This window comes from Papilio machaon, chromosome 4 (assembly GCF_912999745.1).
Source record: "Papilio machaon chromosome 4, ilPapMach1.1, whole genome shotgun sequence".
Classification (NCBI taxonomy): Eukaryota; Metazoa; Arthropoda; class Insecta; order Lepidoptera; family Papilionidae; genus Papilio; species Papilio machaon.
This window is the reverse complement of record NC_059989.1, coordinates 10,241,305-10,256,389: the sequence shown is the minus strand read 5'-3', so window position 1 is coordinate 10,256,389 and position 15,085 is coordinate 10,241,305. Positions and strand designations below refer to the sequence as shown.

General features: G+C 42.9%; 1 protein-coding gene across 3 annotated transcripts; it reads left to right on the top strand.

The window, feature by feature from the left end:
* Window positions 1-1,171: 1,171 nt before the first annotated feature.
* LOC106716303 lies at window positions 1,172-8,550 on the top strand. Of its 3 annotated transcripts, none has more exons than XM_045686962.1 (3): window positions 1,172-1,546; window positions 6,096-6,277; window positions 7,660-8,550. In XM_045686962.1, the coding sequence occupies exons 1-3, from the start codon at window positions 1,334-1,336 to the stop codon at window positions 7,754-7,756; spliced, it is 492 nt and encodes a 163-aa protein (XP_045542918.1). In that variant the 5' UTR covers window positions 1,172-1,333; the 3' UTR covers window positions 7,757-8,550. The 3 variants fall into 3 exon arrangements, with proteins under 3 accessions (XP_045542918.1, XP_045542917.1, XP_014365293.1); XM_045686961.1 differs by having other exon boundaries at window positions 1,172-1,661; XM_014509807.2 differs by lacking the exon at window positions 7,660-8,550 and having other exon boundaries at window positions 1,172-1,661; window positions 6,096-6,980.
* The last annotated feature ends 6,535 nt before the right edge of the window (window positions 8,551-15,085 follow it).

Here is a 15,085-nt window from a genome sequence, read left to right as displayed (position 1 = left end):
TAGTTTTTTCCAAAACTGCACTCGTGTCTATATAACCTAAAAGTTTCGTTCGTCTTATACTTTTTATTCATGTAAAAATTGAATTAAAATAGTTAAGGACAAAAATTCTCTTTAGTTTTCACACAAAATATAATAAAACACACTTTTAAAGGAAGCCTATAAAGAAAAATTACAAATGTTTTTATAAAATTATTACATTCTTACTAATAGTATTATTAAAAATGCGAAAGTAACTCTGTCTGTCTCGCTCTCCCGCCATAACTACTGAACCGATATAAATCAAATTTGCACACAGATAGCCTAGAGCTTGATAAAGGACATAGGATACATTATTTTTAATGCGAAAAAAGGTTTTTTTGGGTTCGAAATGGAGGATGAAAATTTGTATGGAAGTATTGTTATTTACAGCTAAGTAGCCATGTTATAAAATCTATACGAAAAGGTTATCTGACCAGGCGGGCATAAGTCTAACTTAATTATGATAGCTCTCTTCGGTTAACGTCGAAAAAGTGTTGTTGTTGGCTTCAATGTTTGCGGGATTCCACAGGGAATAAACTGAATTGCAATCCCTACCAGTAAACCATCAAGTTTGGTTAGCGACGGCAGCGATGACTTACAGGACTTCTATTAAAAATTATAGGCTCGGCATTGCGGGCGTGCAGTCCGATAGGGGCTGGGGTTTACACACTGTCTCTCAGATTTTTGCCGACAAGTGCGTGTGCCTAGCAGCCGTTTCTCAAAGCGTTGGCGGCAGGAGACAGAGCCTAACAGCCAGCTATCAGAACCTTACCGGCTGAATTAGATTTTATTTCATATATGAGATCACTTGTTTGATGCAGAGACAGCTAAAGAAGCGTGTTTTAATCAGTGCTTAGAGCAGCGATGGCATGGAGTGGCAGTTGACGGTCTTCGGTCACGTTAAATGTATGGTGTGGCGTGAGGAGCCGCGGCGTCGCCGCCGACTCGCTTTGACAGCTGCTTAAAATATTATATTATTATGTAGGTATTTACTGACATTTAAATGTCCCATTATCATGAGCGTTATTCCTGCTGGAATATTACACAGCCAGTGATAATGATAAGTGAACGGTGCCGGCGGGGGGAGCGGGGCGCGAGAGCGCGCGGCGGGCGGGGCGGGGCGTGGGGCGTGCCCGCGCCGTGCTGCCGCCAGTCCACGTCGCGCGGTCGTCCTCGACGTACGTGTAGATCGTTCGCGTTCGTCGCGCCACGCTCGCGTCTCAGCACGTCCTACGTCCACGGACGGAGTGGCGGTTCGCATCTTACCGGGCAGCATTAGAGTCGTTTCGTTATTTTCTAATACTGTCAGGTAAAGATGTCGTCCGCGCTCCAAGTTCTGCGCATCGAGAAGTCTGCGAGGAATTCGGGCCGGGCTGTGGAACCGGTCGGTCGGTGGTTTATATTTACCGGCTGCGCCGGCGCTACGCGGTTGCGGTTGCGTCACGTCGAGCGCCGCCCGCGCCACGCACCACGCCGTTCAGCAACACTCGTCTGGATGGACTGCCCCGGGACGGAGAAGAAGCCACTGGTAAAGCTATGTGGAGTGAGCGACTCGGCTGAAGGCGGCACGCAGGCGGTCGCCACGTGTTCGCGCGCCAGCGCGCCGCCGCACCGTACGCTGCTCTCGCAAAGTGGTCGTGCAGGTGGACTCTTTGCATGTGTGTCCCAAGTACCTACATAAATTTAAAATTCGATAATTGATGTACTTGCCAAGCACAATTTTATTTCTGTAATGATATTGCAAGATGTGTTTGTAAAGGGTTAGAAAAAATAAGCAATATAACAGTTAATTTAGTAAAGTAAGACAGTAGCCCGTCGCAACGGCACGTCGTGCCTTGAGTGTGTGCCACCGCGCGCCGCTCACTTCGTCTCCTTTGCTAATTAAAATTCCCAGCGAAGGCGCGCGAGCACGCGTTTCCAACTCATTAACTAGGGCCGGTATCCGCTGGTCGCTGGTCGCCGGCCACAGAGCATGGCCACATGTCGCATTCGAGAGGACGTTTTGAAATTAACATTTCCATTTGACAAGTAACATATATCGCGCGGTCGGCATGTCTCAAAACAGAACGCTTGAAAACCGTTAACATGCAACCTCGTTTTTGCGTTTCTTAATTACGTATTAGGATGTTGCGGCGCCGGCGCTCACAGCACGCGGTAGCGGCGCAGCACGCTGCGGCGCAGTGTGGAGAAAGCCAACTCGCGCCGGCCGCTTTCGAATTAAATTTCCCCGGCGCACTGCGAGCGGCGGTGCGGCCGCGGCACGGGACCGGTTCTTGACTTCCTATAGGTGCGCGGTGTGCATCTATTTCGGGAGTCGTCGACCGCGGCGCGTCGCCGCGCGCGTATTTCAGGAGGTGACGTCACAACGGCCCGGGAGTGCCGCCTTATAAATAAAAGGGGGCGCGGCGCTGCACCCTCGGCAGGCTGTCAGCGCGCACGTTTTTCGATGGTCATCCCCAACCTCGCATGTCACACGTCGTGCATTTGCAAGAGCACAAATAATTATGGCATAAGAACACTGCATAAATTAACGCGAGTTTGTATTTGGCTTCCTCATGATCGCCATAGGTTAGTTTCGTTCTATGAATCAACAGCAAGACGGCCGGCGTGTGGAGGGTCGCTACCGATCATATTAAAACCTAAGTAGTTAGCTCGCAGCAAGCGCGATGGCTGCCTAGATCGGCGATATCTGGCCACGGGGAGCGCGGGGGACTGTCCGCGATCCGATGACTTGCCGTCCTCGGCGAAAACTATGTAATTTCACGTCGCCACACATGTGCACTGTGATATGGAGCGTCCTTCGAGCGACACCGGCCGCGACGCAAACTGCGCAACACGAAGTTCGCGAAACGCATCAAGAAGCGTATAGCACATTGTAACGATAATCAGCCTTCACATGTCGGCAACCTTCGCGTCGCTTCAGACCTCGCGCCCTCAGATTCTCCAATGGCTATGTGTACAGTGCTGCGTTTTCTTAATCATCATCATTAGTTCATTTTATGTCCTCACTGAGATCGGATGCTATCCTAAGTTAGGGGTGACAAGGCCTTAGTCAACCACGCTGGCCCAGTGCGGGTTTGTTGACTGTTTTCTTAACATGAAACTATTTTGCTTAATATTACACATATTCACATAGTCAATAAAATATTCATTGGATTAGAAAGTAGCGCTGATGAGCTGTGAACGCTTCCACTTTCTATTTACTTTGATGTTATATTTCTTATCACGATCTTGGTATTAACTGACAAAAACAAGACACGGTCTAATTTTGCAAAATAAATTGTAACTTTACTTATGACCTCATGTGTACGATGAGTGTGTGCAAGAGGCTAATTCTAGTATTCTTCCCATTCTCTAACTCTTCTAATAAGGAAAGGATGGGAAGAGGAAGTTTTATCTTTACGGGGGAGGGGATTTAAGGAAAGGAAATACATTTCTGTGTATTATCCTCTCCCCTGTTTATTAAAAGTTCATTAACCTTCTAACTAATTGCAAATGTCTACGGGTAAAGGTTATTTCGCCATTTTAGCATTTTTTCAGGATACCGCAGGATCTTTTATTAACTTGTTCGTTAGTAAACAAACAGATACGAGAATTACCTTTAGGTAGCGCAGTGTAGTGAAAATACTACATTTTCCGGTGTGGCCGTGTGAGGCTAAGGCGCGTCACGCCTTGCCTTACCTTGACCACGACGAAAAGACATCAACGCGAGCGCGCGCGACCTAACAACTTAATCGACGAACAAAATGTTTGTTTCTTAATAACATACTAGCACACCAGCGGAGCCGCTCCTACCGTATGCCGAGGTTGTTGCGGCCGCCGCGCACCCGGCTGCTTTTCCATCTCACCATATCTTTCACTCACAAGTAGTTTAACGTTCTGTCCGTGCGACCTGACACGTGTTGGCTAGTGGTCGTAGCGATCGTTATCCCAGATAGGGACGACGGGTGATGTGGGTGGTCGCGGCACGGAAGGGGGTGCCTCACAACTGTTGATTCAACTCGGGGTCGACAGCTCGCTTACGGGCCGCCCCGTGCCTACAGCTCGAGATCCGCCTCGGACATGTAGGCTTGGGTGCTTGGCGTCGAGACATTTTCGATAAATTGTATAATTTTTATAAATTCGTCGGTATCTCGCAGCGGGACGCCAACTGTTAGAGAACAACTCTGTTCAAAGAAGTGAAATAAACCTAAACGCGTGTAGGTAGAAGAATCACCGCACTACATACATATTAGCTTGCCACGACCCTCACTGCATCTCACCTAACCACCGCGCTCCTGATGAAACATACATTATTTAACCGAGTGGTAATACCGACAGGGAGGGTGCGGCTGTGCAGCCACTAACACCAAAGGTCAATATGTACATTTTATTCTTTACTAATAATAAAAATGCGAAAGTCAGGTCGCTTTGCTTATGACAATAAACACGCACACTTAATGAACTTGGGCTGACTGCAATATTGATTCTATAATCTGGCTAAGACATATTAAAAAATATACTACCTATGTAATATATAGTAATAAAAAGTACAATCACCATTTTGTTAATTAAAAAACGAAAATCTCGACTGACCTACGTCATTCACGAGAAAAATACTAATCAAATGACGCCTCACTTCACTAAATCGGTTTAGTCGTTTGAGCAACAACAGCTCATATTGGAATACATACAATCATACTTATGACTTATTCGGGAGCAAAAGAGAACCGACTTAAAAAAAGCAGTCAAAAACAAAAATGCATGTTGTTTTTGGAATCCACGACAAGGCATCATGCATATAACTACAATAATACATGTATACAACTATCGTATTTATCTATTATGTAACTTACGACGTACGTATGTGTTTGTTTAAGTCGAGGAATACACCGATTTCTGACTTTTCCATCTATGAATTTATTAACTTAATGTCAATTCCAAAGATTCAAGTCAAAAAATGCGATGAAATAATTTTAATCAGATACGTCGAATTTATTTATTATAACAACAGTAGGTATAAGTTTAATTTGACCTGTAGCTACTGATAACACTATCTATATTGTTAGGAACTCTGTTTTAACACGGATTTGGTATATATTTTTTCCAAAATGTACATAATTACATATCAGTAGGCAAGTAGCTTCTACTAATGATATCAGTGAGGCGCACGGCAGCGGCCGATAGCGGCCGACAAGGAGCGCGGGGCGAGCGGCCGTCGCCAATCGCCTTCGTTCCTATCTGCAATCGCTCTTATCCCTGATAATGTATTTTGGATGGTATTAGTGCGGTTATCGGATAATCGATGGCCACCGAACTAGGTCTGTGTGGCAGAGATAGGGCATCGCGGAACGTGTTCGCCTCGTGTGCTCTCCGAGTTGAGACTTCCTACAAATAACGTCAAAAGAAATTGGCGGAAGCTCTTTCATACAATAGTAGCAACGTGGTGCGGCTTTCAGACGAGAATAGGAGTGGGGTGCGGCTCTCGGTTCACTAATTTGATTCGCTTTAGTGATTCAAATGTTTATAAAAGTTATTTCGTTAATTTCATAAAAGTATAAGAGAGAGAGAGAGAGAGAGAGCGAGAAAAGGTAAATTAGTAGAAAATACAATTATATCCTATACTGTCCGTGCGAAATGCAGACTGCTGATGCGGCTCGTTTTATAAAAATAAACATAAAAACGTAACTATACTTCAATAATTATTTAAGTACGTATGTCAACGTTCGATCTAAATGTCGCCCATTTGTAATTTGTCTAGACGAGTTGAAAAAGATCTATAAATATCATATTGAACGCATTTATTCACAAATTATGTCGGTCCTGCGACACTTTATCACCTGCACCGATGTTAACCCAATCAATGTTCAGGCACCTGCTTTGTCCCTTTTTTTTAAAAAAAACTTGGTTCTCCAATCGTATCACTAATTGTGAATCTTGACAAAGTTTCAAATGCAATTTGTCAATATTTTACAATTTGCCTGACAACTGACAAACGGGCTTCATTCACGATCGGCCGATGACGTGTACACCAATTGTGATATCTTCATTTGACAACATATGTTGCTATAGTAGGTTAACGACTTTTGTTAAAACAGAACGCTGCGTGTGCGATTCAGCAACCAGCGTGTGTGGAGCCCCGCGCGCGCAGTTCGGCGGCGTGGGCGAGGCTCCGGGCCGCTGGCCACCCGCCCGCTGTCCGCTGCCCACAGTCACAGTACACAACAGCCACGAGAACTCGCTGTCGGATCACCGCACATCTGGCGGAACACTTGCGGCCGTAAGCCGTACCACGTCCACTTTATCATCGATTTCATTGTTTTAACAAGCAAATCATTGGTTTAACATAATAGAGAATCGGAAATGGGAAATGAGTACTTACATTAATTTTTGGCTCATAATGTTTTTTCTGTGAACTATTGTCGAGTAAATAGAGTGATTTTGTGTATAGCTTGTAGAGGTTTGTGATCACCCCGTCTCTTTAGCTCAGCTGTAATATGTCATCACAGATTCACGTTTTCAAAAATGGCGTCGACTTTATCAGTGAACTTGTTCTGTATTAAAAATTGAACAATTGTTAGAATAGTGGAACCGTGTTTACTCTTCATTTATATAAATTACCTACACAAATATTAATTTTCTAACTTTTTTCAGAACTATTCATAACTTCTGTATATAACAGAATAACAATAACTATACATCTATCTCATCACCCCTGACGTAGTGTATGCTCCGAGCCTCTCGGTGGGAACGTATAGTGAGTTATCTATCTCTATCTTCTATAAACTCGTAACTGCTTACCCACTTAAGCCATTCAGGCGCAGATCATCCTTGACTATCATCATCATATCTATAAAATGAATAAAATCAGATTGTATGTATGTTATATCGAAATCAAAATTTCATATTACATACACATGATCATTGGCGTTACTATATAACAAAAAACATTTTTTTTAATATTTATCTGTTTGTCCGCAGAGCCGCGTTTGTTACGGGTAATCTCCAAAATGGTGGTAATTTTTGTGCGAAAGTAAAAAAAAGGCTTTTTTAATTCCACGCGGATGAAGCCGCGGGCAACCGCTAGGACTTAAATAACCGTAAAACAAAATTACCTTACGTCTATGTGAGATACGGAATAAAACAGATTCTAATAATACTGTAGTACGATCAAATATTGTATCAGAACAATTCCACGCTGTACTTGGGTGTAATTCTTGTAACACGTGACACCAAGTTCTAAATTATCATTGTAGAAAATAAATGTCATAGTAACGTTGAGTGAGTCACAGCAGTGAGGTACGGTAGGTTGCGGTGGCGACGCTGTCACGGCGCTGTCATGGCGCGGTGTCAGCTCGGTGTTGTCCATAGCTAAATTAATTCACATAAACTTCATCGATTAAGATTCAAATCGATAACCTCGACCCGTCCTTTTGAATTCCTAATGGCGGCGAGCGTGTGTAAGTGTCTTTCCTTAAATAAGAATTATTATTCCTAAAAGACAAACGTACTACATATTTGTAATAAAAAATTGTGTTTTTTTAAATTTTTTACTATCAATAATTTATTTTTCAATCTTAAAATATCTATGACTAAAATTCAATGTAAAAAAGAGGCTTTAATTAAATTTATATTTTTAGACAAGTTTTTTTTATGTTGTAGATACACCTCTCTCCTGTGCTATCCTAACACATGCGGTGATCCTGCTAGGAATGCTGAGCATAGAGTCCTCCACATCTCTTACGGATTCCATTCTTAAATAGTAGCTTTATTGAAATCCCGCACGTATGGGTGCATGGCTGATTCCAAACACCTCGCTTAGGACTATCCCACCAGTTGTTTTATCGAGTTTATGTCAGGTGAGCCAGCATGCCAGTCCAAACGTGTTATGTTGTGTTCTAAGAAAGCAGTATTGACTCGTTGAGCTTGATTTGCATCATGGATGAGTACGAATTGGTGCTCATAGTTTTTTCCAAAGGTTGTGACGATTCTGTCAACAGCGCCTGTTTTATACAATCAGCGTTATGAGGAATCAAAGTCGTTTAAGCTTCTAACATTATTCCACTTCAAAAAGACGTCGACTTTCTTGGAGCCTGAACGCTCCCGGTGGCAGTTCTTTGCCTTTCTGGCAAGGCGTGGCTTGTGTTTTTAATTAATTTAGTAAGGTTTTATTGGAGATGTTATGTACCGACGTGTATTCAACGCCAACATGTGACAGTGAGCGGGCTGTGGGCCAGGGGGGGGGGGGGGGCAGATGTCGCGGCGAGCGCATTCCGTGGCCGCGCCGGCTGCTCCGTGGACAAACGGGTTTCATAGCCATGGCCATGATGAAGTCGACGACACCTTAATTATAATATACGATAGAGGAGCTATTTCGAGAGCATCCGCCGCCGCGCAGCCGCCTCGCCGCGCCGCGACGGTCCCCGAGCTCAGTCCACTGTCACCAGCCGGTTGCCTTCACTCACTATTCCTCAGTGGACTCAAATCACCTCACCTTGCTGGATGTCTTTTATCTGACTAACATAAATATATTTTATGCAATTCTTAAACATATTTTTTAAAGATATTGTATGCTGAAAATATAAAAAGCTTGGCATATAAATTGTTCTCTATTTTATTAGAAAAGTAGTACTAAATGATAATTTACAAAAACATGTTACAATACAAAGAACGGGCTATGTTCTTTCGAGTTTTGCGTTGAACTCGAGATTGCTACCCTGTGAAAACTACGACTTTTTCAACTGTTTCAAACGTAATATCTCAGAAGCGGTGGATTATTATGAAAAATTAAAAAAAAATGAAAAGTAAAGTAAGTAGATGTTATTATAGGTTATTTATGATCTACAACTCAGCCTCAGGTATTATCATCTCGCGGAAAATCGCGAAATTCATATTTTTGGACCACATGACCTTGAACATTTTTCTACTATGGTGTTCCGAACATTCCTACTAAATTTTCAGCTCTATGCGTTTCGAAGAAAATTTCTGCGCCGCGGCCTTTTATTAGTTGCGCTCCTGGAACACACCTCTGGCCTCGCGCATACTGTTACATGCTGCTCGTCGCTTTCAGGTAGCGGGTGTATTACACCGCCCGCCCTCTGTAATGTGCGGCTGGAGCGTGCCGAAGTACAATCGGGGAATCTGGCGGTGTTCTACCTTAATAGCTACAGTCTTTTGAACGTTCTGTACTCATTGAGACGACGACGCGGAACAATAACCAATAGGATGCAGTTTTTAAATGTGTTCCTTCGAAAAAAGTGTCGGTCAGTAGGTCACAGCTAATTGTTTTTTATTAGTATCACGTCGTTTCCGCAACTTACTGCTATCTAATTGATTATTTGTAAGAAGAGTTCGGAGTTTGTCCCGTTGCAAGGAACAAGGTAATTTTTCTGTAATACCGCGGATTTCTGAGACTATATATAATATTACGTTAAAATGAACAAATAAATCCGTATAATATTGTATTTACCGTCGCTCAAGCTAATTTATAAAAATTATAAATTACGAATATATCTCGAAGTTCCTACATGTACTAGATTATTACGCAGATTTATATTATTTCACATTCTATACAATTTTTCCGGTTATTAAAAACCAGCGCGGCCTCCGTTTTAAGTATTTGTAATTGTAATCTTTAAATTGTTATCGTAATTGTATCTTTAGTTTTTGTTTTTGTTTAATAAACTGTATTTTTTTACTGTGAAAGCTGGCTGTGGGCAGACACAATTACATCAATATAACGACTGCCGCATTTGGTGCCAGGACACAGATGCAGTTCACGAGAATTGTGAATTTATATTTTCACTCAAATATTTTTAATAATTGCTCGACTTAATTTTTTTTATATTTTATGATAAGCAAATTTAACCATACCAACCAAGGATTTGCGGACAGAAGGACATACACAAAATTAAACTTTTTTTTAGTTATAAGCGACAAGATTTTTATGTTACGTACTGACACACCGATTATATTTATCTATAAAGATACAGTAATAAAACTAATAAACAACAAAGGGAGGTTGTTGCAGTTTAGGGAGATATTCTAAGACCAATCTAGCGACACTTCTCGGTGCGGCGCGTCAAAATTGACAACTGAGTTGCTACCAGTTAATCATTTTAAGCAGTCGGTCAAGTGATTTCCGGTCTACAGAAATATGTCAAATGTCTTTGCCAGACGAAATAACGAAATGCTGATCGGGAACGTTATTGAATGAGGTCGTTATAATTAATTGGTAATAAAAGTTTTAAGTCTTTCTTCAACGACTTTTTCTTAAATTCTTAAATACATTTTTTTTTTATTGGAAAGATCGTTTCTTTAGATGTTTTTTTTTTAATTTGTAATAATTATAAAATTGCCTTCAAGCGAGGCGCGATGCGGGAGTGCGAGGTTCGGGGCGGGCAGCGGGGGGAAGCGCCAGTTAGCCTTGGAGTAACGGTCAGCGCGGCCGCTGCAACTCGTTCACAACTCGGCGCGGGTCACTGCCAGAACCCGTTCTTCGTCTGAGCACACTGCGCAGCGCACCTCGCACACGTAGCACTTGTCGCACGAGTCACACATGTCGCGCAAGACGCACCAGCGCAGTGCCACCGCACAGAGGATTTTTATAAGTAAACAATCAGTATATGTTGAATTTACTTAATAAAAATACGATGTTGCCGAATGGTGCTGCTGAACACCCGCTCGGGTGTTCTCCCGAGCGGGTGGTGAACAGTGGCCCCGTCGACATAAGCGCTCGCCACAGCTTCATTAGATATAGGGTGAACTATTAGCTTATCCACCAATGTTGGCTTGTTACTATTTAGCGGGTTCGATGGACGATTTACAGTTTTTACTGTTCGGCTCGACACTTGCAATACCATGTTAAGACAGAAGATAGGTGTCAAGTAGAACGAATTCCGCGTCTCGCCTGATGAGTATGAGTGCCGGTGGCCTAATTTTGTTGATTCTTTTTCCGTGCGTCCCTCCTCTGTTGATTAAAGGTAGGCAACACATCTTTAATTGCGGATTTTCACGGCCAGCGGTCGCTTCGCTATTTCGGTGAGATTAAGTGGCCGCTTGCTTACGATTAGTGTCTACCAACATCACTGGTAGGGGATAAACTAACAATACATTGCGGCAATTTGTAAAGGTGTAATTTTATTTATAGTTGCATTGGACCGCCATCAGTAGGTCTAGCACGTATATTTGTGACAATCGTCATCGTATAGTCATCGTCAATTATATCAAAATTAGTATAAGATTTTTGGTGTAAAAATGACGTTGACGATACGATTCCAATTGTCACAAATATTCGTGCTATGCCCCCACTGTATCTGAAATACTAGGATTTAAAATCTGTTGTGATATAACTGAAATAAACGTCAATTTGTGAATGAATTTGTTTGATATGACGAGGCAAATTATTATAAACGGGCGGCGTATCTACAACATTCTCCGGCGATGTATTAAAATTACAAACCTGACCTGAACGAATTTATAAATATTGTACTTCTCCTATACTTTCTCAGAATTAGGTATTTAGAGCACAAATATACATATTGTATTAGTAAACGTAGGAAGGGCTAATGTGATTATATTTGAATACGCTCACGTTGTCGTCGCAATCGTTCGGATGGTGTTTGCTCGCGGCCACACGGCCATACGGTAACACGGCCACGCGGCCACTCTGTATGGCAATTAATATGTTTTCTCCCTTTTCAAGACGAAAATCACTATTAACAGTGTCAAATTTTACCTTCATCCGTTCGTGTAATTTACTTAACATTTGTCTCTGATATATGAATATGATACATTTTTTTTGGTATACGTTGGCGTCGGGAGTAACCTTTTATGAAGTGCGGCGTTCATCAGTAACATTGGCTCGTCAAGATCGGTCTGTCAGTAGCGGCCACTTAGCATCTAGTCAGATGACCGGCACACTCGCTGTTACTTTCTTTTACCGTTAGAAACGCTAAGTACCTACCTAATTAAAATTAATCCACGCGTCTAGTACAACATGTAAACCAAGTGCTCCAGAAAAAAAATGGATGATGATGATCCAGAAAGATGGAATCAACCTAACCTAACCAGGACGTCATCGACTCATATTAATATTTATAATTAGGTTTAACAAATAGGTAATATACAGTTACCAAAAATGAACGATGGGCTTGGAGGTTGCGGGTGTGGCGTGCGCGCGGCGTGAGGGGCGCGGGCATACGCTCGCGAGGGAGCGACTGTCCGCTAATGAAGCGGCGGGTGCGGCGCCCATTACCGCCTGTTTATTGTCACAATTACTCCGCGCCGCGCCCCCGAGCGCCCCGAGCGCCCCGAGCGCCACGGGTCCTTCGCCCTTGTCTAGGAGCCGCCGAATTATTACCACACAAATCAATTGCTAGTCAGCTTTTCGACCTTTTGTAGGCTAATTGTAAATGATACGAAAATAAAATGTCTGAGTACCTATAGCAATGATGAAGATCGCCGAAATAAAGCTTTTTTGAACTATAATATTTTACTCCAGAAAAAATTAAAAATATAATGAATTAAAAAAGTGAATGTTTATTGTTTTGTTATTTTTATATTTCCTCATCTCTGACAGCGCTCCATGCCTCTTTCACTCATATATCACATCCATACACACTTACAATCAGTTATTTTTTCTACGCTAGAAATACCCTAGAGATAATTAAAAAAAACGACTTTTGCCGGGTCAGCTATTTATTATATATTAAGGATGAGAGGGGGAAGAGGCTTCAAGTTGGCATCTGACTCATCCGTCGAAACGCGGAATTACACTTCACTCCAGTACTCTGTGGTCGTACAACAGCTAGTGCTGCTGCAGACTCCGCTACTCTTAGTATGAGGCGTACAATGCACTGTTTGCGCCATTCGCTGCTGCGCGCCTTTAGCTTTCTGACATAACCAGTCGCGATTTTCGATAATTGTCTCTGCAAGCATCCTGCGAGCTACGAGGTTAACGTCCTTACGCTCCCCCGACCGCCGCGCCCCCGCAAGCCGCGCGCCCAATACTCATCACTGCAGCCTTCAGTTTATTTCGTTAGTAACTGTCCCGTTCCAGCCTGCCGAGGTCCATGGGCAGATCAGTTATATATACATTAACGTATTGAGTAGAAAATAGGGATATGGACAAAGATTTGAAATAGTTTTGGCACAGATTGTGTTGGGTAAGAGAATCTTGTGGATGGGTACGGTTATGAAACGGCAGCACTATCTGTTGAGGATATTTTTTCGTTTTCTTAAATTTTTCCTCACTACATATTTTTATACCTTACAAATAGTGAGCGCTATTGTTTTACAAACAGTTTCGACATACATACGTATGCGGCGGCCACGGCGGGTCAAATTAATATTGATGAGTGGAGGGCGTCGCGCCGCCGCCGCGCACCGTCCCGCAGGTCGTACAACCGCTGCTCTCGACTTATAGTTGAACATATTAACTAGTGTGCCGCTTGAATCTACCAATCAATTAGCACATCATGAGACTTTACGGCGTGCAACCACGTCTGTCAGGCACTGCGGCGCGCCTCGCCTGGCCACTTGGCCGCCTGGCCACTTGACCGCCAGGCTGCGAGGTTGTGCGGCCGCCTGGCCATTCCGGAGCGCATCTGTGGGTCAGAGGCTAAGCAAAATCAGGTCGCTTAGCGGACGTTACAATGACATACGCATCGTCTTTGTGATAAACATTTTGTTATTATGGTTTTATCAGTTGCGAAAAGATATAGTTATCGAAATATATTTGGTCAAAATGAGAATTTAAGCTTAAATATCTTAGTTTCGAATGTGAAACGTGTAAGGAATGGACCGATAACAAGCTTTCTTTCGAACCAGGTACAGTAACTTGAAAATTCCTCGCGGAAATCGATAATTCAACATGTTTTAGATACATAATCCTTTACATGTTATAATTTAATACATTACAGTATTATTCGGCGTGTGTGAATACCCTATGGGACAGTCCGCTTCCTACGTTGAGCCTCGTGGTACATACAGGGGTCGTGGGCGAATCGCCCCCGCGAGTGCCCTGTTGCCCGCGTGGCACGGCTCACGGGCGCGGCTACTAGCGACTCGCGTGTCGGACTTTTAATTAGGTCCTCGCAAATTAATTAACCGTAATATTTTTTGCTATGTAGTTATTACATTAGGATGTTTCCGCCCACACGACAACTTGCCATGCTCGAGACACATTATAATCATTAATTAAGAGACCACCACATATTACATGAAGCGTCATTATTGTGTACGAATCCTCCAACTGTGATTGAATGCAAATAATGCGAAGTGGCGAGGTGGAAATTGAGGTCCTATCCCTTCGCCGTTGATTAGAGTTCAACGCGCAAATGCCTGCGCCTGCCGACCCTCGTCATGGTCAGCCCAGGCCTGCCCAGGACAGAACAAGCGCTCGAATACAAACTTCATTTGGCTAAATACTTTCCTAGTTTTCATTAGTTTTCATTACCTGAGATACATAGATTTACATATTACTAATACTAACACAGGACACAGGAGGGATATGTTTTTCGCAGGTATGTATGTTTTTATGTATGTGGGTTTGTATGTATGTACGTTATGTATTTTGAAAAGTGACGTGTATTCGTATTCGTCACTGATTGTTAAGAAGTTGAGTTTTTGGTTTTAAAATAATTAATTGTGTTATTTCTTGGTGGTGGTCTTACGGTGAAGGAAAATATTTTGATGCAACCTGCACATATCTGAGAAGAACTAAAGATATGTGTGAAGTCAACCAACCTGCACTGGGCTAGCGTGGTTGACTATGGCCTAGTCACCACTAAATTAGTGTAGGCTCCGAGCCCCTCAGTGGAGATGTATAGAGAGAGTGATGTTATTTGTTGATGACGCTCCTAACATCTTTATCTTAATTAATATGTGCTTTATTTATTCAAAATTGAGTGCATTTCTTGAGTAATTAAATCTCCCGCCGTTTATCCATTAGTTTGAAAATTTTAAAGTGGCCGCTAGTCTCTGAACCGCTACTGGCGTAACGAAAGTCGGCGGGCTACAGGTGGCGGCCCGCTGCCTCACCACCCCCTTACTCTGCCCCCCCCCCACCCAACGCGCACCACCGCCG

Bases quoted from the DNA above. Each gene is read 5' to 3' on its own strand.
- LOC106716303 (XM_014509807.2), top strand. From the start codon at position 1,334: ATGTCGTCCGCGCTCCAAGTTCTGCGCATCGAGAAGTCTGCGAGGAAT. The intron at 1,662-6,095 runs GTGGACTCTTTG...TTGTTAAAACAG, and splicing joins CTCGCAAAGTGGTCGTGCAG to AACGCTGCGTGTGCGATTCA.